The following is a 25,218-nucleotide window of genomic DNA, read 5'->3' as shown; positions in this document are numbered from 1 at the left end:
GCTGCAGGATAATGAGCTGCAGGACAATGAGCTACAGGATAATGAGCTGCAGGACAATGACCTGCAGGACAATGAGCTGCAGGACAATGAGCTAGAGGATAATGAGCTGCAGGATAATGAGCTGCAGGACAATGAGCTAGAGGATAATGAGCTGCAGGATAATGAGCTGCAGGATAATGAGCTGCAGGACAATGAGCTACAGGATAATGAGCTGCAGGACCATGAGCTGCAGGACAATGAGCTGCAGGATAATGAGCTGCAGGACAATGAGCTGCAGGATAATGAGCTGCAGGATAATGAGCTGCAGGAAAATGAGCTAGAAGATAATGAGCTGCAGGACAATGAGCTGCAGGATAATGAGCTACAGGATAATGAGCTGCAGGACAATGAGCTACAGGATAATGAGCTACACGATAATGAGCTGCAGGATAATGAGCTGCAGGACAATGAGCTGCAGGACAATGAGCTGCAGGACAATGAGCTGCAGGATAATGAGCTGCAGGACAATGAGCTGCAGGATAATGAGCTGCAGGACAATGAGCTACAGGACAATGAGCTGCAGGATAATGAGCTGCAGGACAATGAGCTGCAGGATAATGAGCTGCAGGACAATGAGCTGCAGGATAATGAGCTGCAGGACAATGAGCTACAGGATAATGAGCTGCAGGACAATGAGCTACAGGATAATGAGCTGCAGGACAATGAGCTGCAGGATAATGAGCTACACGATAATGAGCTGCAGGACAATGAGCTGCAGGATAATGAGCTGCAGGACAATGAGCTGCAGGATAATGAGCTGCAGGATAATGAGCTAGAAGATAATGAGCTGCAGGACAATGAGCTACAGGATAATGAGCTGCAGGACAATGAGCTAGAAGATAATGAACTGCAGGACAATGAGCTACAGGATAATGAGCTGCAGGATAATGAGCTGCAGGACAATGAGCTGCAGGATAATGAGCTGCCCTATACCACTGTACAGGATCAGCTCTTCAGCAGTGTGGGGGAACTCACTGGACGTTGTCCCTGACGATGGTTTTACAGGTGATGCAGTGGTACGGCCCGCGGGACTTGAGTGGCGGGGGAGGGGTGGGCGAGTCGTCGGTCCCGTAGTAGAACTCCTCCAGGGGGATGACCAGGCTACCCTGGGGGGGGGGCCAGAGACCGGGGGCCGTCCCCGCCTGGGGGAGGGACGTCTGGGGTCTGCAGAGAGAAGGGAGGAGGGGGGATACTGGTTAGAGTGGTACAGGTAGAGGTAGTACTGGTTAGAGTGGTACAGGTAGAGGTAGTACTGGTTAGAGTGGTACAGGTAGAGGTAGTACTGGTTAGAGTGGTACAGGTAGAGGTAGTACTGGTTAGAGTGGTACAGGTAGAGGTAGTACTGGTTAGAGTGGTACAGGTAGAGGTAGTACTGGTTAGAGTGGTGCAGGTAGAGGTAGTACTGGTTAGAGTGGTACAGGTAGAGGTAGTACTGGTTAGAGTGGTGCAGGTAGAGTTAGTACTGGTTAGAGTGGTGCAGGTAGAGTTAGCACTGGTTAGACTGGTGCAGGTAGAGTTAGTACTGGTTAGAGTGGTACAGGTAGAGGTAGTACTGGTTAGAGTGGTACAGGTAGAGGTAGTACTGGTTAGAGTGGTGCAGGTAGAGGTAGTACTGGTTAGACTGGTACAGGTAGAGTTAGTACTGGTTAGAGTGGTGCAGGTAGAGGTAGCACTGGTTAGACTGGTGCAGGTAGAGTTAGTACTGGTTAGAGTGGTGCAGGTAGAGTTAGTACTGGTTAGAGTGGTGCAGGTAGAGGTAGTACTGGTTAGACTGGTACAGGTAGAGTTAGTACTGGTTAGAGTGGTGCAGGTAGAGGTAGTACTGGTTAGACTGGTACAGGTAGAGGTAGTACTGGTTAGACTGGTACAGGTAGAGGTAGTACTGGTTAGACTGGTACAGGTAGAGGTAGTACTGTTTAGACTGGTACAGGTAGAGGTAGTACTGGTTAGACTGGTACAGGTAGAGTTAGTACTGGTTAGAGTGGTGCAGGTAGAGGTAGTACTGGTTAGACTGGTGCAGGTAGAGGTAGTACTGGTTAGAGTGGTGCAGGTAGAGGTAGTACTGGTTAGAGTGGTGCAGGTAGAGGTAGTACTGGTTAGACTGGTACAGGTAGAGTTAGTACTGGTTAGAGTGGTGCAGGTAGAGGTAGTACTGGTCAGACCGGTGAAGGGCCGGACTGGTACCTTGGGGGGGTGAGGGGACCGGTCTGCGGGGCGTCCGGGGGGGACCGGGTCCTGGTGGTGGACCACCGCCGGATGTGGATCTTGTGGATCTTCAGACTCTCAGAGATCTGAATGCTGCAGGCCTGGAGAGAACACGTGGAGTATTACCTCCTAATACTACTGTAGTACCTCCTAGATAATACTGCTGCACTGCCTCCTAATACTACTGTAGTACCTCCTAGATAATACTGCTGCACTGCCTCCTAATACTACTGTAGTACCTCCTAGATAATACTGCTGCACTGCCTCCTAATACTACTGTAGTACCTCCTAGATAATACTGCTGTACTGCCTCCTAATACTACTGTAGTACCTCCTAGATAATACTACTGTATTGCCTCCTAATACGACTATAGTACCTCCTAGATAACACTACTGTAGTACCTCCTAAATAATACTGCTGTACTGCCTCCTAATACTACTGTAGTACCTCCTAGATAATACTACTGTAGTATCTCCTATGTAATAATAAAGCTTTATTGCAGACACAGGTCAATGTAACACATCATACAGTATAAATAGTATAAAAAAAGTTACAAAAATACATACAGGCTATTGCGCCAATGCCGTCTTAACCTAGGAGGGAATCTATAGCAGCTTTTAGAGGGCTGACTAGGGCTTCAATTATGTAGTTCTTTGACTTGTCCAGGCGTCACATAAAATTAACATCAGTTGTCTTAAGAGTGCCTCACAAGATGACACTCTATAGGACACAAACAATTGACTGGCAGTATGCCACCTAGGGACACAAAGCAGCAACCTCATTGCATCATTGTATGCTACCTTGAGCCTATGCATACTCTTTTTTTCATAGTTAGACCACATTTGAGCAGAACATAACGGTGTGATGTAGGTTCTAAACAGGGAGCACTCCACAGAGTCAGAGCACATAGAGAACTTGAGAACATAGAGGTTGATAATTGTCAATACTGTTGAGCTCACCAGCCTTGTCTTTAAGCGCAGGCACTAACATAACAGACATAATAGCATTTGGCAGGACACCATGAACCAGACAACCATTAAAGTACATGGAAAGCAAAGGGTAGGCAGAATTTAGATGTTCTGCAGTAATGCAGTTCATACCGCAGGCTCTGTTGTTATCCAACGTGTTAATGGCATCATATATATCTGCTGCCCTAACTATCATATCTGCTGGGAGATCAATATGTTCATGAGAGTTACTTTTAACACAATTAAAAAGGTTACGGTAGTGCTCACGCCAAAGCTCAGCTGTTTTTTCGTATAATACTACTATAGTATCTCCTAGATCAGCGTTTCTCAACTGGTGGGTCGCGGACTCATTTTGAATGGGTCGCGGAGTGTAGGAGAAAAAATAAAATAGCTAAAAATAGTACCAGTGATTAGGCCATCTGATTAGAGATGAGATTTTAGGTTATTTTTAGTGAGCCGGATAATTTGGATCAGCTCACCAACAAGAGCCGGCTCTTTCGGCTCCCAAACGGCTCTTCAAATGACCACTTATACCTTTTATAATTCAGCCAAATGTAGCCCGTTTTGACTTATGATTCCTATGTGTCAGCCTATATATCACTTTAATTACTAAGTTCAGCACTACCTATCTCTGCGAAAGTGGCTTCTCAACTTTGGTCCAGCTCAAGTCCAAGCAGAGGAACAGGTTGGACGCTGAACATGATCTGAGAGTAGCTCTGTCAACCATCACCCCAGACTTTGAAATAAAGCACAGGAGACAGGAAAAAAGCACATCCCCAACTATCTGAAAAGCTTCACTGAACACTTGTTGAGTAAAAACAATCCGTTTACTAAGCCAACTTGAAGATTATATTTGTGTGATCAGTTATGATGTTCATCTTTTTCATATTCACCTAAATCAGCAGCACGCAGTATTGATTGATCAGTTTCTCATTGCTAGAGAGCTCTGTATGCAGGGATGAAAAAGGTTTTGTTTTTTAAGTAAAAAAACATGATTACAATTGTGTATGTGTGATTGTTTTAGAGAAATAAATTTGCTAGGTTTTAATAAAAATGGGTCGCGACATAATGACCATGAAAAATGTGGGTCCCAAGGCCAGATCAGTTGAGAACCACTGTCCTACATAATACTACTGTAGTACCTCCTAGATAATACTACTGTAGTACCTCCTAATACTACTGTAGTTCCTCCTCCTGGATAATCAGGGATGCAAACACATGTATGACAAAAAAAGAGAGCGCTACCAAAAGTCGGAAAAAATATGACGGCGTAATATCCTATTAACATGAGAAGGCCTATGCTATATGCTTTAATATATAGGAAATTCAATTTAGTATACACTGCTTCATAAGAGACAGACGGACAGACAGCACCAGCTAATCTTAAGCAAAAAGATTGTGTGTTACCTTTATTTATGAGGCGGTGATCTCATCCCGTGGTGTAGCCTACCACATCCACTTAGTTAAACAAGTTATCGAAGTTATCTGAAAACTGGTAGGTACTACTACTACAGCGTCCCCAGTGAATCGACTCCTACGGGAGACCCTGTCGGAGACCCTCTCCGTAGCTCTACGTGCGCATCCAATATTTAACTATCCGTCGATGCGACGGCAAGGGCTGAGATTGGTCCCCTAACAAAATCATTTCCGGAATCACTTTTCTTTACTTCGAAGGCTCGAGGGGTCTCGGTCAGATTACGGATTATTGACACCTGCACACCGATCGACGGGCACACGCCCCCCCCCAAAGAAAAACTCTTCGGATCTGCACGAACCACACAGGTCCCCAAAATCTATGATAAAAAAGTGACTCGCGCCAAGAAGCGCGCCGTTTGCATGTCTGGATAATACTACTGTAGTACCTCCTCCTAGATAATACTATTGTAGTACCTCCTCCTAGATAATACTACAGTAGTACCTGCTAATACTACTGTAGTACCTCCTAGATAATACTACTGTAGTACCTCCTCCTGGATAATACTACTGTAGTGCCTCCTCATACTACTGTAGTACTACTGTAGTTGTAGTATCAGTACTCAGCAGGTACTCACACACATGAAGCCCCTCAGCTTCCTGATGAGGACGAAGGGAGACCCGCAGTGAGAACAGCGGCGAGGTCTGCGGAGCTGGCCACCCCCCCCTGGACAGACAGCCAATCACAACACACACACACACGTCAATCACAGAGAATGATGTCATCAGTGAACGTGGTGAGTATGGGCCTGGTTCTTCTGTACATTAGAACCACACAGAACATGAACAGGTCAAGTAAGATGAGGCTAAGGCCGCTCCATACTTAAACAGGATCTTTAAAAGAGGAGCTAAGGGCGCTCCATACTTAAACACAGGGTCTTTTTGAAAGGATGGTGGTGGCCCGTTGGGGACCAGGGGCTTTCCTGAAGACCGACCCGCTCCTGGGGGCCTGACTCTGGGACCTGACAGTCGCTCACCACCCTCTCTGCGGCCTCCCCACACAGCACGCCTGGAGAGAGAGGGGAGAACAGGGAGAGGAATGAGGAGCAGAGAGGAGGAGAGAGGAGAGAGAGGGAGGAATGAGGAGCAGAGAGGAGGAGAGAGAGGGTGGGACAGAGAGCGGGAAGAGAGAGGGAGAGGGTCGGAGAGCAGGAAGAGAGAGGGATGAGAAGGAGAGTAGAGAGAGAAACAGGAGCAGAACAGGCTGACAGACAAACAGGCAGGCAGGCAGACAGACAGAGAGGGGGGGCGTGGTCTCTGTATCACCTGTGATGATGGGCGTGGGCTCTGGTTGGAGGAGCAGTGAAGAGGGGGTAGAAGGGGGAGGGGAGGAGGAGGTGGGGGGAGAGACCAGTAGGGAGGTGAAGCCACAGGGCCCCCCCCTGTGCACCAGCAGCAGATCAGCCCCGCCCCCTGCTGGACAGAGCCGGCGCATTAATATCACATCAACCAACGTCAGTACAGGGGCCCTGTTAATACTCACAGTACAGTCCTGTTAACACTCAGAGTAGTACTCACAGTACTCAGAGTGCTGCTTCTACTCACCCTGAGACTCCACCGGCACACCGTTCAGCTTGAAGCCCAGTGAGCCGCCATGGGGACGCTGGAAAACACACACACACAAAAACATTTAACACACTCACACACATTACACATAAACACACAACATCTGTACAGCAGAATTCATGATTCAAATGGTAGGGTGGCCCACACATAATTGTAGGAAAAATGTCAACGTTCGACTGTCGCGCTAGGAAGAGATGAACACAACCATATGACCTCTGACCCTACCCCAGGGGTGCTCCTGATTGGTGGACAGTGAGGCAGGCTGGGATGGAGAGGACCGCCTCCCTTCTTCTCTTCCTCATCATTACAATCTGGAAACCAGAGCTCCTCCTCCTCCTCCTCCTCCTCCTCCCTCTCCGCCTCCTCCTCCTCCTCCTCCTCCTCCTCCTCCCTCTCCACCTCCTCCTCCCTCTCCTCCTCCTCCCTCTCCTCCTCCCTCTCCTCCTCCGGTCCAGGGAGCACCAGGCGCACTTTACTGCTGGGGTGGGCCCTGGTGGGGTCCGTCGTGGGGGCCGTCCTTGGGTCCGTCGTGGGGGCCGTCCTAGGGTCCGTCGTGGGGGCCGTCCTAGGGTCCGTCGTGGGGGCCGTCCTAGGGTCCGGCATGTGGGCCATCTCCAGCGCCCCAAGCAGGACGCTCCGCTGAGCTACGACGGTCAGGGAGGTCACTGTGAACAGGCCAGACGTTAACAGACAACCCTTCAGCACCATATACATGTACTCCCTCTCTGTCCCTACAAATATATACTGTAGATGTAGATATAGATACAGATATATACATAGACAGTGTTTCCCACACATTGATGAGACTATGGCGCACCACCATAGTCTTATTTCGGCCGTCATAGTTTCAATATAAAAAGAAGACAAACTCAAGACATCTGTGTTACTTTGTTTGGGTTCAACCTAGCAGTCTGTATTAAGGGCAGCTGTGTGTGTAAGAGTGTGTGTGTGTGTGTGTGTGTGTGTGTGTGTGTGTGTGTGTGTGTGTTAATATTAAACTAGTAGTATAAAGGCTCAGCACTGTGTTTTAGTCTGTCTTTTTTTCTTATTTTCTTAAATGCTTTCTGAAAGCTCCTCAACCCCATTTAGTATGACCCTTTACATTGTGTCATCAACATTCACATCAGTACCAGCAGTTCGTCAGTAATGTGTCAGTAATTGATATTTCATATTTTGGTTCTCAAAATTCAACAGATCTTCCGTGGGGGCATGCCATTGGACCCCCATAGATGATCACAAGCTCCCCACCATAGTCTCGAAAAATCCTGTGGAAAACACTGTACATAGATATAGATATCTATTGAATCAAGTTAATTTCGACGAAGTAAAGTCATAAATGGCATGGTTTTTGTTGTAAAATATGGATTCATGCATATAATATTCAATAACACCATAACAAAATATTATATATATATATATATACACATATATATGATGTTGCAGTAGTAAATACAGAGGACAGAATAGGCTGTAGTAACCCGTTCAGAACACGACAGCTGCATGACAGCTACGTTTATTGTTATGGTGTAATTGCATATTTTATATTATGGATCCATATTTTACAACAAACACCATGAATGACAGTACTTCGTCCAAATTAACTTTATTACTTCATTAAGAGACTTCTGTGCGTAGCTCGAAGTGCATTAACAGCAATAATGTATAAGCATTATTATTAATAAGTCAACAGCTAAATCACTTAACAATACGTGAAGAACCCCCCCCCCCTCCCCCCGCCCGCCCACTCCCAGGCTAATGATTTAGGGTAGCCGTTAGCACAATAAGTTACATATCACAATAACAGCTTCTAAAGTATCACAAACACACGCAGAATACACTCAAAGGATTGAAAACCGAGGGATAATACATAATACTTACAGTAAACGGACCTCACGACATCAACATTGTTGTAGAACGTGAATGAAAAGGGTTCAGCTGTGATGTTGGTTAGCACGTTGGTTCTGTGGGTTTCCCTCTGGTTTGGTGTAGTGGGCGCCCATTGGCTAACCGCTGGCTGCAGGTCACTTCCGCGTTGCCCTGGTTGGCTGCCTGTCCAATGGAGGGCGGTACTAACCGTCCGTTCAACACATGTGTTGCTAAATTATTAAATATTAAACAATAATTTACAACAAAACATGTGTTAAAGTCACTTGGCTTAAGCGACTGTGGAGCCGGAGAATTACAATGTATTTAAATTAACACACATACGGAGTCTATCTCCGTGACTCGCTGTGTGGAGCGTTAGCAGGCGGCTAGTTAGCCTAGCAGTAGTAATATGATTGTTCATCGTTAGTTCCTTAATCATAGTAATAAAGGGCATAAATAATAATAAAGGGCTCGTCTGGAATAATATAAAGCTTCCACCTCGACCTTGTAAAATGAAACTACGATTTATTTAATTTCAAATGTCCTCCATCATTTTGGGAACCCGTTGATTGTCGATCTGCTTTTAAAAACGGTTTCATATTTTTTTGGTGATCCCTTTTTAAAATCGGGGACATTTCCGGGACCGATCCGGGGGACAGACAATCAGAAACGGGGACATAACCGGGAACGATCCCGGGGACAGACCATCAGAAAAGTGGACATTACCGGGACAGATCCCGAGGACAGACCATCAGAAACAGGGACATTACCGGGATCGATCCCGGACACAGACCATCAGAAACGGGGACCGTTTCGGACAACGGGAGGTCTTGTATCCCTAGCATAAGAGCGAATCCAGCACATCGAATTAATAGCAGGCATACATATACTTTATATACTTGCTATTTATAATATATATATATGTATGTATGTATGTATGTATGTATGTATATATATATATATATATATATATATATATATATATATATATATATATATATATATATATATATATATATGTGTGTGTGTGTGTGTAAAATTGACAGATGTCATTGCAGAAGGAATAGATGAAGGTTAGAAATATTAGAACGCATAAGGCTCACATTTCTGCCTTGTGTAGCCTCAATGATGCTACGTGGTTCCTCACAATTATTCCACTGGAAAAAAAGATTAAGCCACTACAGCAACTAAAACCATTACACCAATACTCATACGAATACTAAATACTACTTACACAAATAAAAAGTCAGTCTGTGTAACGCTTCGTTTCAACCCTGTAGGTCCTGTCCTCACATAAAACACAAGTGATTGTGTTTCACTGATTAATTAGTCTATAAAACTTTGGTTTGGATGTTTAAACCCTTTATAGCGACGCTCAGCTGCCTGTGTGTGGCCGATACAGTCAGCTTTAGGGGTCTGAAGGGCTGATAATGGTCCCACGTTCAGGCAACGCGAGGGGGTTACGGACCCCATACATCCTTGCAGACCCTCCTTGCGTCCACCGTATGGACCTGATGTGCCCCTCCCAAAAATGTTAACCTTCCGTCGAGGCGATGCAGCAGCAAGGGGTGTGATTGGTCCACTTACTAATACCGACGCAGAACCATAAAAAGGTTAACGACTGCATCGAAGCGTCTGAGTGGTCGTTGCGTTGCGTGAACGTGGAACCATAATCAGCCATTGAGTCAGAGAGCCTCTTCATCATGGTGTTCCGTGGCTTCCCAGATGAGGTTCAGAGGTCGACTCATCACATGTAGGGCTGGACCCTCAACCAATGGACCAGATGAGAGGAGAGAATTGAGTGAAACAACAGCAGCCTCTCCTAAGAGGACAGCGAGGACAGCCTTCATCAGAGTTCTCTGGACATGAACCGCGGAGCTCTGTAGAAGGATATCTTAGCTAGCTCCCACCCTACCCTCTAGAATGATATCCTAGCTAGCTGACACCTATACGCTCTAGAATGATATCCTAGCTAGCTGCAACCCTACCCTCTAGAATGATATCCTAGCTAGATGAAACCCTGCACTCTAGAAGGATATCCTAGCTAGCTGCCAACCTAAACTCTAGAAGGATATCGTAGCCAGCCAACACCTTGCACTCTAGAATGATATCCTAGCTAGATGACACACTCCGCTCTAGAATGATACCCTAGCTAGCTGCCACCCTACACTCTAGAATGATATCCTAGCTAGCTGCCACCCTACACTCTAGAATGATATCCTAGCTAGCTGCCACCCTATGCGCTCTAGAAGGATATCCTAGATAGCTGCTACCCTGCACTGCGTTGTGGGCGTGGCCCGGAAGGTGTGTGTTCCAGTCAGGTGAGGCTGCAGATGAAGACGGTACTGATCAGCGGGACAAAGGAGAGGCCCGTGAGCTGGACCTGAGAGGGGGGGGGACAGGGGGGAACCAATGTCCAGGAACCTGTGTCTCTGTCCTCTCTCATGAAGTGATCAGTTTACATATTGATAACACAGAGCACCCAGGCAAGGAGAAGGCTGTGATTGTACATCTAGGCCCAATCCCATTTCCACCCTTACCCCTTCCCCCTTCCCCTTGCCCCTCAATACAGAGGGGTAAAACGTTCTCCTAAGAAATGAGACCGCCTTCCATTACGTCGCGTCATCATTGCTTGAAGCTCGCGGACTGCTACGTCAACAGAGGCCAAGAGAAGGCGTGTTTCCGAATGATTACTAGTTATAATAATAATAACAACAATATCAGTCTTGTATAGCGCATTTTTAGTACCCAATGTGCTTCACAATATAAAAAAGAAAGTAAAAGGGCTCAGAAAAAAAAAAAGGATTCATGACAGCCGGCTTTTCCTCAAAGCCCTCCCTTTAAAGTGTGGTCCTTTGGAAGCTTCATTTCAAGGGCTACGTAGCCCTATGTCTTGGCCCTAGCCCTTAACCCAAATGAGAATTGGGACAGCCCTACCCCTACAAAAACAAGGGGGAGGAGTAAGGGGAAGGGGTAAGGGGTGGAAATGGGATTGGGCCCTGGTATCAACTCAAGCGAACACTGACTGGGCTTGATAATAAGCCTTGTTATGTGTTACAGCAACATAGGGCTGAACACACTCAGGGTTTCAAGATTCTACATGTATATTACTCCAAATAAAAAGAGGTGCATCATTACTTATCATACACAATTATTGATTATTATGTTTTACATAACTAGGCTATCTATTGGCGTTTCAGTCAATAGGTTTACAAAATACCTAAATTCATTACATTGCTGACTGGACGCAACATGAATGTCATGTATTTTAAATTGTATTAACATGTATGTCATTTGAACTGGCATTAACATGGATTTCATATATTCTTAACCATTTGTTTATTCTTTATAAACAAGGTATATCAAAAATATTTTAGCAAGGTGCATTGTTAAATACACACACACACACACACACACACACACACATACACACACACAATATTGAATAGGAAATATTTGAGGTTCAAATCAATAAGTGTAAGAGAATGTACATGTATATATGTATAGATATTCACATGAATTGATATTCAATTATCCCTATTTTTTTTAACACCACAGAGCACATTTTCTTGACAAAGTACCAATCTGCGGTGTATAATGAAATAAAATAAAACATAAAATTAAAAATAAGCCCCGCCTCACGTGACGTGACGTCACCTAGACGCGTCTTTGTTGTTGTGCGACATAAAGGATCCGTGGATCCCGTACGTTGCCCGCCACGAGATTTGATTAAAAACTCAATCAAAAGTCGAACTCCAGCGCGATTTTACCCACTGAATCACTTTTAAAAGAGGCCGTTGAGTAGAACCGGAGCGCCGCGGCCATGTCGTCCGCCGCCGAGTCGGTGGAGAACGCCTCGATCCTTTCGGAGAGCGTCTCCCACGACGGCAACCGGCTGTGGATCGGGAACCTGGACCCCAAGATCACCGAGTACCACCTGGTAAAGCTGCTGGAGCGCTTCGGCCAGGTGCAGCAGTTCGACTTCCTCTTCCACAAGTCGGGCCCCATGGAGGGCCAGCCGCGGGGCTACTGCTTCGTCAACTTCCACAGCCGCCCCGAGGCGGAGCGGGCCATCCGCTGCCTCAACGGGAAGCTGGCCCTCTCCAAGCGGCTGGTGGTCCGCTGGGCCCACGCCCAGAGGTTCGAGGGCTTCCGGACGGAGAAGAACACCATGCCGTCCAGCCTGGAGCCCGGGGGCAGCGGGCCGGCCGACGACGGAGCCATCTCCTCCGCCAACAACCACCTGAGCACCAGCGCCAAAATCCGCGCCATCGAGGCCAAGCTGCAGATGATGGAGGATCACCCCGACGAGGAGCCGCCCGGCCCGTCGCCCTACGTCTACAACAAGCCACCGGAGAGGAAGCGCTGGGAGCCTTACAACAAGAACGGGGGCCAGAGCCGGCCCTACCGCAAGTTCAGGAGATGACCCTTGACCCCTGGAGTTCACACCTGGACGCAGCGGATAAGCCGCGGGTCACCTGCGATACAGACACACTCCATGTCGCTCTGGAGGAGGGTGGACATCCCCGAGGAGACGGACGGAATGATGGCTCACATGATATAATTGTTATCCTATCGGGAGGCCGGGTTTTGTAGCGTCGTATTTGTGGTTGTTTTCTTTCTTGTGTCCGTGTGAGGTCTGCTGGCCTTGCTCAGGGAATCGAACTTGCAACCTTCCGGTCTCACGAGCAGGGATGGCTCGTGGTGTCGGTGATATCAGACTCTGGCCTGTTTGACATGTTTTTTTATTTAGCTGTGCAGACGTTCATATTCTCCTGTGCTTTTACCTTGAAATACATCGTGTCCCCCCTGTTCTGACGTCTCCTCTGGTGCTCTTATTGTGGTGGTGTGTTAACCTGGTAACGACCTAGGCTCTGACCTCTCAACCAGGTCCAGGTCTGTAGGGGTCTCACATGCTGGTTCTGTGAATAGCTGTGATGTGGATCAGACATTACTAGACGTTTGAAAGCTCCCCTCTAGAGACGTCAAAAATGGCAGTCTTAAAGGGGCGGTTCCAAAATAAAATTTATTATAATGTGCATGTTTCAATATAATGTGTTAATAGAGTTCAACCACGAGATACAGGTCTCATAGGGACAGTAGACCCACCAGGTCCTGGTCTTAGAGGGACAGTAGTGGACCTTCGACCAGGAGCAGCCTCTGTCACTCCCGGTTCGACCCAAGTTGGTCACTACATCTTCCGGGGATCATCGGCGCGGTAACCCAGCAGGTCATGGTCGCGATAACGATGAACACGCATTACAGCGCCACCTATAGACCAATCACATCTCTTAGATCGCCATCCTGTGGCGCGGTGACCTGGTGAAGAGGCAGACGGAGGCCACGGCGTGGGTCTGTGGGCCCCCGTTAACCCAGCAGCACATGTCCTGGCCCAACCAGGCTAATCAAGCTGGCCCCCTAATCGTCCCCCTGTATAATTGGCTCATTAATTCCCTCACTCTCCACCTCAAGCTGGTGTGTGGTGAGCGTTCTTGCGCAGATTGGCTGCCGTGCATCACCCAAGTGGGTGCTAAACACTGGTGGTGGTTAGTGAGGTCCCCACTTCACTGTAAAGCGTCTTTGGGTCATTGAAAAGCTCTATATAAATATAATCAATTATTATTGTTATACCTCCTTCGCCTTGTGACGCTCTGAATGATGCTTTAGATTAGCTGAGACGTTCAGCAGAGCGGCTGCAGCTGAGAGAACAAGGCTAACTGTTTGACACCTTAAAAGGTTGTATCAGGGATTCTAGGCCGACATTCATCTGATCTTTCCTCACGATCCTCTAGCTGCCCGACCCAGAAGCAGGCCGTCAAAACAACCGCGTCTTTGTAGGCAGCCTATGCTCCGAAATCACACACAAAAACAAATGGTACCACCAACCACTCAAAACCAAAATAATAGTATTCCAACCAATCAGAGTAGAATCTAAAAATCCACTTCATGGAACACTGAGATCTGGTCCTGATCTGAGATCTGGGCGAGTAATTGAATTTTGATCGCGATTTCGATTTTTGCGTCAAACGATCACAAAACTAATACAATCGAATTTTGGATACTTATCTGTTCATTATTTTAGATTTGAACATTTTCTTTTTGACCATTTTGTATTTTTTTAAAGGCGAAATTTAAAAGTTCTCTGTTACAAAGTGTCTTTTGGGAGAGACATGCTGAATAAATACATCATGTTTTCAAACTCAAAAATAATCGTTTGAATAATCGTGATTTTAACATTGACCAAAATAATCCTGATTCTGAGTTTCTCCATAATCGAGCAGCCCTACCGTCAGCCCCTGGAGGCCGTCTCCCCCCCCCCTTTGCTCTCTGCTTTAGCCGAGGACTTCAAAGCGTTTAAAACACGAACCACACAGCGTGTCATCAACATGTTTATTAACATTATATTATAGAGTAACGGGTCGGACCCCACAGGACGCCCCGACAGCTGCTGCAGCCTGGAGGGAGGGTGGAGGAGAGGGGTGAGGGGGGCTCTGGGTGGAGCTCTAGGTGGGGCGCTCGCGGGGCCGGGTGACGTACTGCCACCACATGGGGGGCAGGTGTCCCTCCTGGCGGGCCGGGGGGAGGGCCTCGCCGAGGGGCCCGCCGGCCGGGGTCTCAGCCTGGAGCTGGGCCACCTGGGGGCCGCAACACAGTTACCACGATGACAACCACAACATTACAGTTACCATGACAACAATAACAGACCAACAATACACAACATAAGCATAAGAGTCTCAGCCTGGAGCTGGATAGGTAGTACTAGTAGGTAGTAGTAGGGCTGTGTAGTAGTACTATGGTGCATTTCCCCCGGAGGGTGCGGCACGGGTCGCGTTTCCACCGCCAAAAGTGGGCGTGGCCCGGACTGAGCCGTACCCGTCTCGCAGTACTCCTCCGTTGGGGTACTGAGACGCCTGAAAGGGGGCCGGCCAGTTCGAGCTACACACGCCCTCCATTGATTGGTCGACAGGATCGCACTTCAGTGCGACAGGGGGATAATAAACAAACAAGCGCAGTACCCGCAATGTGTTTCTGGACAACGGCGAAAGTAGTAGTACTAGTATATGGTAGTACTTGTACTAGTGTGCAGTAGTACTAGTAGCTAGTAGTATTAGTCTGTAGTAGTACTAGTGTATGGTTGTAGTACTAGTGTGTAGTAAAACTAAGGTGTGGTAATACTAGTGTGTAGTAGTACTAGTGTGTAATAGTACTAGTGTGTAGTATTACTAGTGTATGGTAGTAGTAGTTCTAGTGCGTAGCAGTACTAGTGTCTAATAGTACTAGAGTGTATCAGTATTAGTGTGTAGTATTACTAGTTAGTACTAGTACTTGTGTGGTAGTACTAGCAGTACGTGCAGCAGTACCTCGCGGTCCCAGCTCTGCTCTCTGAGTTTCTTCCAGGTCTCTCTCTTGCTGAAGTAGTCCGGGTACTGGCTCTTCTCGGACGGGTGCCAGTGGTCCAGCAGCCACTCTGGGGCCTACAGGAAGCACACAGACACAACAGGAAGTAGAACAACCAGAAACAGCAGGCGTCGGTCACGTGAGCACGGGGAAGGCCGTGATTGGCCGGTACCTTGTAGCACTCGTATCTCTCGTAGGACGTCCCGCCCGGGGAGTCGGGGAAGATGTAGGGCTGAGGGTGCTGATTGGTCCAGAACTCCTCCTCTCCGGCCTTCAGCATGCGGGTGGCCTTCACCATGTCCCTCTCCCCCACGCCGTCGTCGAACCGCTGCCGCAGCAGACAGGCGTAGAACCTGTACTTATCCCTAGATTCACACAATGCGTTAACACAGTTACCGCAACAACACACCCTTAACTTAACAACACACACATCCACACCGTTAACCACACACACATACACACACCGTAACCACTCAAAATCACACCAGTAAGTTAACCAACGCACACACCGTTATCCACATGCACACACAGACCGGTAACCACACAAAAACACACCGTTAACTTAACCACAAACACACACACACCGTTAAATTAACAACACACACACCCTTAACTCCCCACTAGCATAACCAGTACCCCCTCTAACTATTAGATCAGACTATACAGTGAGTGTACACACACCACATCACAACACAACACCAGAACCTTTCAGCACTAAACTACCCGCAATCCCAATGGACAGAAAGACCGAGCGACAGAGAGAGAGAGCACAGACTGGGCACTATATAAACTAGTCCCACCATGCACTCCTCTCCCATTTGGTCTGTGGAGTTAACCCTCTGTGGCTAGCGGTTAGCAGCTAGCTGCAAGCAAGGGCAGCAGCTTCACAGGCAGGTCATTCATCATGTGTTGAGTTAGATATATCTATTCTGTCTATTATATATTTTATATGTTGTATCGGCACTCCTCACCTGAATATGCACCATGATTCCAGGTGTCTGAGTGACTTCTTGTAGAGCCGCAGGACCTTCTGCTGGTGGGTGAGGTACGCCGCCATGTTGGCTGTCCGCTGTCACCTTCCCGCCGCGGAGCATTGTGGGGGACTTTCTACGGGGCGCTGAAGGCGCAAAATAAAAACAGTCTGGATTTTTCTCCACTGTGTCGTTGTATTTCAGTAGTTTAGTATCCCAAGAACTGGGATACTAAACTATGAACGAAATACATTATAGGTTTACATTCCTATCTCAAGTTTCATATATAAATAATATTTTTAAATGAAGGAAAAATAAGGAACAATCCGATATGTTTCGGCATTCACATTTACTATGACAGTTAAGGTAATAGGAAACAGAAGAGCAGCTCTCACCATGGCGCTACACGCCTTCATCGGTGAGTACAGCCGATAACTAATAGAACTATTGAGAGATAACGTACTATACTTATAGATAACTAGAACTTATGACAGATGAAGTACTATACATGGTCTCGAACTAAGAGATAAAGTCCAATACATCAGCAGAGATAACCAGTAGGACTAACATGTGGACTGGTCGCCGCTGACAGTGCTGTGTTGGTTCATACCAGTATACCAGTTCAGTAGTGCAGGTCTAGTGTTGGTTCATACCAGTATACCAGTTCAGTAGTGCAGGTCTAGTGTTGGTTCATACCAGTATGCCAGTTCAGTAGTGCAGGTCTAGTGTTGGTTCATACCAGTATACTAGTTCAGTGCTGCAGGTCTAGTGTTGGTTCATACCAGTATACCAGTTCAGTAGTGCAGGTCTAGTGTTGGTTCATACCAATATACCAGTTCAGTAGTGCAGGTCTAGTGTTGGTTCATACCAGTATACCAGTTCAGTAGTGCAGGTCTAGTGTAGGTTCATACCAGTATACCAGTTCAGTGCTGCAGGTCTAGTGTTGGTTTATACCAGTATGCCAGTTCAGTAGTGCAGGTCTAGTGTTGGTTCATACCAGTATACCAGTTCAGTAGTGCAGGTCTAGTGTAGGTTCATACCAGTATGCCAGTTCAGTAGTGCAGGTCTAGTGTTGGTTCATACCAGTATACCAGTTCAGTAGTGCAGGTCTAGTGTAGGTTCATACCAGTATACCAGTTCAGTAGTGCAGGTCTAGTGTTGGTTCATACCAGTATACTAGTTCAGTGCTGCAGGTCTAGTGTTGGTTCATAACAGTATACCAGTTCAGTAGTGCAGGTCTAGTGTTGGTTCATACCAATATACCAGTTCAGTAGTGCAGGTCTAGTGTTGGTTCATACCAGTATACCAGTTCAGTAGTGCAGGTCTAGTGTAGGTTCATACCAGTATACCAGTTCAGTGCTGCAGGTCTAGTGTTGGTTTATACCAGTATACCAGTTCAGTAGGGCAAGTCTAGTGTTGGTTCATACCAGTATACTAGTTCAGTAGTGCAGGTCTAGTGTTGGTTCATACCAGTATACCAGTTCAGTTGTGCAGGTCTAGTGTTGGTTCATACCAGTATACTAGTTCAGTAGTGCAGGTCTAGTGTTGGTTCATACCAGTATACCAGTTCAGTAGTGCAGGTCTAGTGTTGGTTCATACCAGTATATTAGTTCAGTGCTGCAGGTCTTTCAGAGCGGTTGATTGAATAGAGAACGTCTGCTCTCCTCAGACATCGGCGTCAACCTCACCGACCCCATGTTCCGAGGGCTCTACCGGGGCAAGCAGAAACACCCAGGTACACTGAGACCTGCGACGCCATCGCGTCGAAACCATGACGTCATACGACACCATCCTGATGATGTCATACACCATCCCAATGATGTCATGACGTCATACACACTCCTGAAGATGTAATGATGTCATGCAACCTCCTGATGAATTCATGATCTCACACGCCATCCTGATGATGTCATGCACCGTCCTGATGATGTCATGATCTCATACACCATCCTGATGATGTCATATAGCCTCCTTATAATGTAATATATGCTGCCTTCAAAACAGCTCGGAGGTTCGGAAGCTCTTACTTGTCTTTATGTAAACCTTCCCTTCTTCCGAAATAAGAGTGTTCAGGAAACGCCCCTCAGAAGTTCGTAGGCTATGACATAAACCCGGAAAAACAGATCGTTCGTGAGACTAGACTTCATAACAATAAGTATGGATGCCTGCAGGGACCTCTTTGCGCTTTTTTGCTGAATCAGATGAATCAGAACCATCGCAAGACATGCTTGTGATGGTTGAACATGAATTTATCAGGTGATGTTAATAATTGTAAGCTATAATGTATCGTGATACAAATGTTAGAATGGGTGTTAGGTTCGCCTCTTAGTGCTTGCTGCAAGTTCACTTTAGTCTATATATGAAATGGGCAGCCATTATTGTGACGTGATCTCGAAGAAATTGGGTAGCTTTACCTCCGTACGAAACTCCCGGAAACTCGCAGTGTTTTGAAGGCGGCAATAGCATCCTGTTGAAGTTCATGGGTGGTAGTGGATGTTCTCCTCCCGCTAGATGACCTCACGTTTGTCTTCTCCTTCCAGATGACTTCGATCAGATCATTGAGAGGGCAGTCAGCACAGGAGTACAGAAGGTACCTGAAGAAACACACACACACACACACACTGTGTGTGTGTATGTATTTATGTTTGTGTGTGTGTGCATCACTAGTATGACATCAGACCGGTTCTTAGTTTTCATTTTCTCTTTTCAGTTCATAATTACAGGAGGAAGTCTAGAAGACAGCAAGGAAGCCCTGAAACTGGCCCAGACCAGAGGTAACCCCTCTCCGTGTTGATGTTCTGTGGTTCTATGTGTTGATGTTCTACGGTGGTTCTCCGTGTTGATGTTCTACGGTGGTTCTCTGTGTTGATGTTCTACGGTGGTTCTATGTATTGTTCTACGTGTTGATGTTCTACTGTGGTTCTATGTGTTGATGTTGTACGGTGGTTCTCTGCGTTGATGTTCTACGGTTGTTCTATGTATTGATGTTCTACGTGTTGATGTTCTACGGTGGTTCTCCGTGTTGATGTTGTACGGGGGTTCTCCGTGTGGTTCTGGGTTCCAGAGGACCTGTTCAGCACGGTAGGCTGTCACCCCACCCGCTGCAGTGAGTTTGAGGCGCTGGGAGCGGACCAGTACCTCTCCGGCCTCACCCAGCTCGCCCAGCAGAACCCCGGCAAAGTGGTCGCCATCGGGGAGTGTGGACTGGGTAGGGGGTGTGTGTGTGTGTGTGTGTGTGTGTGTGTGTGTGTGTGTGTGTGTGTGTGTGTGTGTGTGTGTGTGTGTGTGTGTGTGTGTGTGTGTGTGTGTGTGTGTGTGTGTGTGCGCGTTTCAAATTCCTCCTCTTGTATTTCAGATTTTGACAGGTTGGAGTTCTGCCCCAAAGAGACTCAGATCAGGTGAGACTCACCTGTTCTCTACAGGGAGTAGCTTACCTGTTGCTAACTCACCTGTGCTGTGTTCCAATATCCATACTTCCATGAGTACACTTAAACGTAGGACACTATCCGTACTCACTAAGTGCGCTCATTTTCAGATGTCAGTGTTGTTCCAAACCGACTACTCCGTCGGGCACTAACCGGAAATTAAGATCACGACTGCCGCCGCGGCTCCTCCCCGCAATAAACATCCCGCTTTGAACGGTGAACTCTTTATGCCTAGCGGCTATAAAAAGCTATAAAAGCTATAAAAACTACAAAATGACTCTATTAATGCAGGCTATGTGGAAAATGCGCTGACTTTTGCTCAGCCTGGCTGCGCCCTCTTCCGCTACGTAGCTAAGATGACTGCCGTTGAGTATGAAAAGTGTACATCGATCCACACTTCGCGATTTGACCGTTTGGAGTACACCATCCGGGTCCTTTCAGTACACTCATTTTCACCCGATCTGAATTGGAACGCCCTACGTACTCAAACTAAGAATAGTAAGTACGGGTAGTATGGATATTGGAACACAGCACTGTTCTCTACAGGGAGTAGCTTACCTGTCGCTAACTCACCTGTTCTCTACAGGGACTAGTTTACCTGTTGCTACCTCACCTGTTTTCTACAGGGACTAGCTTACCTGTCGCTAACTCACCTGTTCTCTACAGGGACTAGCTTACCTGTCGCTAAATCACCTGTCCTCTACAGGGACTAGCTTACCTGTCGCTAACTCACCTGTTCTCTACAGGTACTAGTTTACCAAAACTATTTGGAAATTGGTTTAAATCTCTGAGATCTTGAGTGATGATGTCATGTGTGATTACATCTGCCAGGTACTTTGAGAAGCAGTTCGATGTGGCGGAGGAGACCAGATTACCCATGTTCCTCCACTGCCGGAACTCCCACAAGGACTTCCTGGGTGAGTCGCCATAGCAACCCTCTATGTCCAATCAGTTGACATGATGCTGAATGTGTGTTTTGTTCAACAGACGTGATGAGGAGGAACAGAGAGCGCTGTGTGGGTGGAGTGGTAAGAGTCTGCGTCATAATAACACCAGGCTGTAGTCCCCAGGCCTTCACAGTAAAGGTCCCTTTGGCTGCAGGCCTTCACAGCAAAGGTCCCTCTTGCGGCAGACCTTCACAGTAAAGGTCCCTCTGGCTGCAGGCCTTCACAGTAAAGGTCTGTCTGGCTGCAGACCTTCACAGTAAAGGTCCCGTTGGCTGCAGGCCTTCACAGTAAAGGTCCCTCTGGCTCCAGGCCTTCAGAGTAAAGGTTCCTCTGGCTGCAGGCCTTCAGAGTAAAGGTCTCTCTGGCTGCAGGCCTTCCCTCTGACTACAGGCCTTCACAGTAAAGGTCCCTCTGACTACAGGCCTTCACAATAAAGGTCCCTCTGACTACAGGCCTTCACAGTAAAGGTCCCTCTGGCTGCAGGCCTTCACAGTAAAGGTCCCTCTGGCTGCAGGCCTTCACAGTAAAGGTCCCTCTGGCTGCAGGTGCACTCATTTGACGGGACAGCCCAGGACGCCGCGGCGCTGGTGGACCTCGACCTCTACATCGGCATCAACGGCTGGTGAGGAAGTGATGTCATGTCCTCGGGCAACCAATCAGGCCATAGGAAAAGATGTACTTGCTTTACTTATTATTAAAGTGCATCTTATTTGTTAAGTAAGAAAATATTAATGTAGACAAAAATATGCCAAATTTATCTGATATGAGGAGCAGCATTGTTAATGTAGAGGCATGAATGTGAACATTTTAGTTGATGGGGTCGCCTTCACAAAATCTGTCTACCTTTCTGTCTGTCTGTATACCTGTCTGTCTGTCTGAAGCTCCTTGAAGACGGAGGCCAATATTGAATCTATGAAGTCGATTCCTACAGAGAGACTGATGATTGAGACAGGTGGGCCTTGATAACCACCCCCTCTACTGCCCCTACTGCCCCTACTGCCCCTACCCCCTTTACTGCCTCTACTGCCTCTACTGCCCCTACTGCCCCTACTGCCCCTACTGCCCCTACTGCCCCTACTGCCCCTACCCCCTCTACTGCCCCTACTGCTTCTACCCCCTCTACTGCCCCTACTGCCCCTACCGCCTCTACTGCCTCTACTGCCTCTACCCCCTCTACTGCCCCTACTGCCCCTACCCCCTCTACTGCCTCTACTGCCCCTACCCCCTCTACTGCCTCTACTGCCCCTACCCCCTCTACTGCCCCTACTGCCTCTACTGCCCCTACTGCCCCTACTGCCCCTACCGCCTCTACTGCCCCTACTGCCCCTACTGCCTCTACTGCCCCTACTGCCCCTACTGCCCCTACCCCCTCTACTGCCCCTACTGCCCCTACCGCCTCTACTGCCCCTACTGCCCCTACCCCCTCTACTGCCTCTACTGCCCCTACCCCCTCTACTGCCCCTACCCCCTCTACTGCCTCTACTGCCCCTACCGCCTCTACTGCCCCTACTGCCCCTACCCCCTCTACTGCCCCTACCGCCTCTACTGCCCCTACTGCCCCTACTGCCCCTACCCCCTCTACTGCCCCTACTGCCCCTACCGCCTCTACTGCCCCTACTGCCCCTACTGCCCCTACCGCCTCTACTGCCCCTACTGCCCCTACTGCCCCTACCGCCTCTACTGCCCCTACTGCCCCTACTGCCCCTACCCCCTCTACTGCCCCTACTGCCCCTACCGCCTCTACTGCCCCTACTGCCTCTACTGCCCCTACCGCCTCTACTGCCCCTACTGCCCCTACTGCCCCTACCCCCTCTACTGCCCCTACTGCCCCTACCGCCTCTACTGCCCCTACTGCCCCTACTGCCTCTACTGCCCCTACCCCCTCTACTGCCCCTACCGCCCCTACCCCCTCTACTGCCCCTACTGCCCCTACTGCCCCTACCCCCTCTACTGCCCCTACCGCCTCTACTGCCCCTACCGCCTCTACTGCCCCTACCGCCCCTACCCCCTCTACTGCCCCTACTGCCCCTACTGCCCCTACTGCCTCTACTGCCCCTACCCCCTCTACTGCCCCTACTGCCCCTACCCCCCCTACTGCCCCTACCCCCTCTACTGCCCCTACCGCCTCTACTGCCCCTACCGCCTCTACTGCCCCTACTGCCCCTACTGCCTCTACTGCCCCTACCCCCTCTACTGCCTCTACTGCCTCTACTGCCCCTACCCCCTCTAACACCTATGATGACATGGTGAATGATGCCGTGGTGACATGGTGAATGAGGCTGTGGTGACATGGTGAATGAGGCCGTGGTGACATGGTGAATGATGCCGTGGTGACATGGTGAATGATGCTGTGGTGACATGGTGAATGAGGCCGTGGTGACATGGTGAATGATGCCGTGGTGACATGGTGAATGATGCCGTGGTGACATGGTGAATGAGGCTGTGGTGACATGGTGAATGATGCCGTGGTGACATGGTGAATGAGGCCGTGGTGACATGGTGAATGAGGCCGTGGTGACATGGTGAATGAGGCTGTGGTGACATGGTGAATGAGGCCGTGGTGACATGGTGAATGATGCTGTGGTGACATGGTGAATGAGGCTGTGGTGACATGGTGAATGAGGCCGTGGTGACATGGTGAATGATGCCGTGGTGACATGGTGAATGATGCCGTGGTGACATGGTGAATGAGGCTGTGGTGACATGGTGAATGATGCCGTGGTGACATGGTGAATGATGCCGTGGTGACATGGTGAATGAGGCCGTGGTGACATGGTGAATGAGGCTGTGGTGACATGGTGAATGAGGCCGTGGTGTCATCTTGAATGATGCCGTGGTGACATGGTGAATGAGGCTGTGGTGACATGGTGAATGTGTCCCCAGACGCCCCCTGGTGTGGGGTGAAGGCGTCCCACGCCGGCTCCAGATACGTCTCCACCGCCTTCCCCACCAAGAAGAGGTGGGAGCAGGGCCACTGCCTGAAGGACCGCAACGAGCCCTGCCACATCATGTGAGCCCCCCACCTTCAGACAGACGGGTGGTAACCAGTGATGGTCCCTTCAGACAGACGGGTGGTAACCAGTGATGGTCCCTTCAGACAGACAGGTGTTAACCAGTCTGGTCCCTTTAGACAGACGGGTGGTAACCTGTCTGGTCCCTTAAGACAGAAAGGTGTTAACCAGTCTGGTCCCTTCAGACAGACAGGTGTTAACCTGACCGGTCCCTTCAGACAGACAGGTGTTAACCTGACCGGTCCCTTCAGACAGACAGGTGTTAACCTGACTGGTACCTTCAGACAGACAGGTGTTAAACAGACTAAACCAGTACCTTCAGACACACAGGTGTTTACCAGACTGGTACCTTCAGACAGACAGGTGTTGAGCAGACCGGTACCTTCAGACAGACAGGTGTTAACACGGCCGGTACTTTCAGACAGACAGGTGTTAACCCGACCAGTACCTTCAGACAGACAGGTGTAAACCCGACCGGTACCTTCAGACAGACAGGTGTTAACCTGACCGGTCCCTTGAGACAGACAGGTGTTAACCCGACCGGTACCTTCAGACAGACAGGTGTTTACCCGACCGGTACCTTCAGACAGACGGGTGTTAACCAGACTGCTACCTTCAGACAGACAGGTGTTAACCGGTTTGGTCCAGTCTGTCTCCAGACAGGTGTTAACCGGTCCGGTCTGGTTCAGACAGGTGTTAACCGGTCCGGTCTGGTCCGGTTCAGACAGATATTAACCGGTTCGATCCGGTCTGTCTCCAGACAGGTGTTAACCGGTCCGGTCTGGTCTGGTTCAGACAGGTGTTAACCGGTTCGATCCGGTCTGTCTTCAGACAGGTGCTGGAGGTGATGGCGGCGGCCCGCGGGGAGGGCGTGATGGAGATGTCCTCCACCATCTACAACAACACACTGAAGCTCTTCTTCAGCTGAAGGCTCTCGGCACGGCCGCAGGTCCCGGGTTCGATTCTCCGGGCCGAAAAGGAGGGGCGTGCGTTCTGCAGGACCGGTGGAGCCGCGGCCTGAACCCTCCAGAAGGCTTCAAGGACTGTTCATATATCTCCATGTTGCATAACGCCCTTGTGAACCCGCTAAAACTGTGCTCTTATGTGCTCCACATCCTGGGTAAACAAGTTAGCAACTAATGAATGGCGTAGTTGAGATCGAGCCTCAACGCATTGTGAACGAGTTGTTGTAAAGCCTAAAATGGTCCACTTTAATTTCTTTATTTTGTGCATACAAATAATAAAGATTTACTGTGACATATGTCCAGTCTCCAGCACACACCACCCTCACGTGGCCCCTGGGTCTACCTGACCCTCAGGTCTCAGCCTCACCTGCTGCACGTGGACC

General features: G+C 48.6%; 3 protein-coding genes across 3 annotated transcripts; 2 read left to right on the top strand and 1 right to left on the bottom strand.

Annotated features, from left to right (window-relative positions):
* The first annotated feature begins 11,803 nt into the window (after nt 1-11,803).
* On the top strand, nt 11,804-13,035 carry rbm18 (RNA binding motif protein 18). The gene has a single exon (XM_079749836.1). It carries the CDS (start codon nt 11,942-11,944, stop codon nt 12,542-12,544), a length of 603 nt encoding a protein of 200 aa, XP_079605962.1. The 5' UTR covers nt 11,804-11,941; the 3' UTR covers nt 12,545-13,035.
* Nucleotides 13,036-14,501: 1,466 nt separating this feature from the next.
* On the bottom strand, nt 14,502-16,602 carry ndufb9 (NADH:ubiquinone oxidoreductase subunit B9). The gene is made up of 4 exons (XM_079749837.1): nt 16,488-16,602; nt 15,689-15,881; nt 15,480-15,593; nt 14,502-14,753 (listed from the first exon to the last, which is right to left on the bottom strand). The coding sequence occupies exons 1-4, from the start codon at nt 16,571-16,573 to the stop codon at nt 14,622-14,624; spliced, it is 525 nt and encodes a 174-aa protein (XP_079605963.1). The 5' UTR covers nt 16,574-16,602; the 3' UTR covers nt 14,502-14,621.
* Nucleotides 16,603-16,753: 151 nt separating this feature from the next.
* Nucleotides 16,754-25,131, top strand: tatdn1 (TatD DNase domain containing 1). Its single transcript, XM_079749832.1, has 12 exons — nt 16,754-16,905; nt 18,157-18,222; nt 19,028-19,077; nt 19,198-19,261; nt 19,552-19,695; nt 19,843-19,885; nt 20,744-20,829; nt 20,900-20,940; nt 21,405-21,481; nt 21,741-21,811; nt 23,743-23,869; nt 24,702-25,131. Exons 1-12 carry the CDS (start codon nt 16,842-16,844, stop codon nt 24,796-24,798), a joined length of 930 nt encoding a protein of 309 aa, XP_079605958.1. The 5' UTR covers nt 16,754-16,841; the 3' UTR covers nt 24,799-25,131.
* Nucleotides 25,132-25,218: the final 87 nt, after the last annotated feature.

This window comes from Pollachius pollachius (genome assembly GCF_949987615.1).
Source record: "Pollachius pollachius genome assembly, chromosome: 13".
Classification (NCBI taxonomy): domain Eukaryota; kingdom Metazoa; phylum Chordata; class Actinopteri; order Gadiformes; family Gadidae; genus Pollachius; species Pollachius pollachius.
The sequence above is the reverse complement of the archived record's forward strand: the minus strand, read 5'-3'. Positions and strand labels throughout refer to the sequence as shown.

Excerpts from the sequence above, each read along its gene's own strand:
- rbm18 (XM_079749836.1), top strand. The coding sequence starts at position 11,942 with ATGTCGTCCGCCGCCGAGTCGGTGGAGAACGCCTCGATCCTTTCGGAG.
- ndufb9 (XM_079749837.1), bottom strand. The coding sequence starts at position 16,573 with ATGGCGGCGTACCTCACCCACCAGCAGAAGGTCCTGCGGCTCTACAAG. Across the intron at positions 15,882-16,487 it reads GAATCATGGTGCATATTCAG|GGATAAGTACAGGTTCTACG; the intron begins GTGAGGAGTGCC and ends GTGTGAATCTAG. Across the intron at positions 14,754-15,479 it reads AGCAGAGCTGGGACCGCGAG|GTGGCCCAGCTCCAGGCTGA; the intron begins GTACTGCTGCAC and ends TGCGGCCCCCAG.
- tatdn1 (XM_079749832.1), top strand. The coding sequence starts at position 16,842 with ATGACAGTTAAGGTAATAGGAAACAGAAGAGCAGCTCTCACCATGGCG. Across the intron at positions 19,886-20,743 it reads CCCAAAGAGACTCAGATCAG|GTACTTTGAGAAGCAGTTCG; the intron begins GTGAGACTCACC and ends TACATCTGCCAG. Across the intron at positions 20,830-20,899 it reads CTCCCACAAGGACTTCCTGG|ACGTGATGAGGAGGAACAGA; the intron begins GTGAGTCGCCAT and ends TTTGTTCAACAG.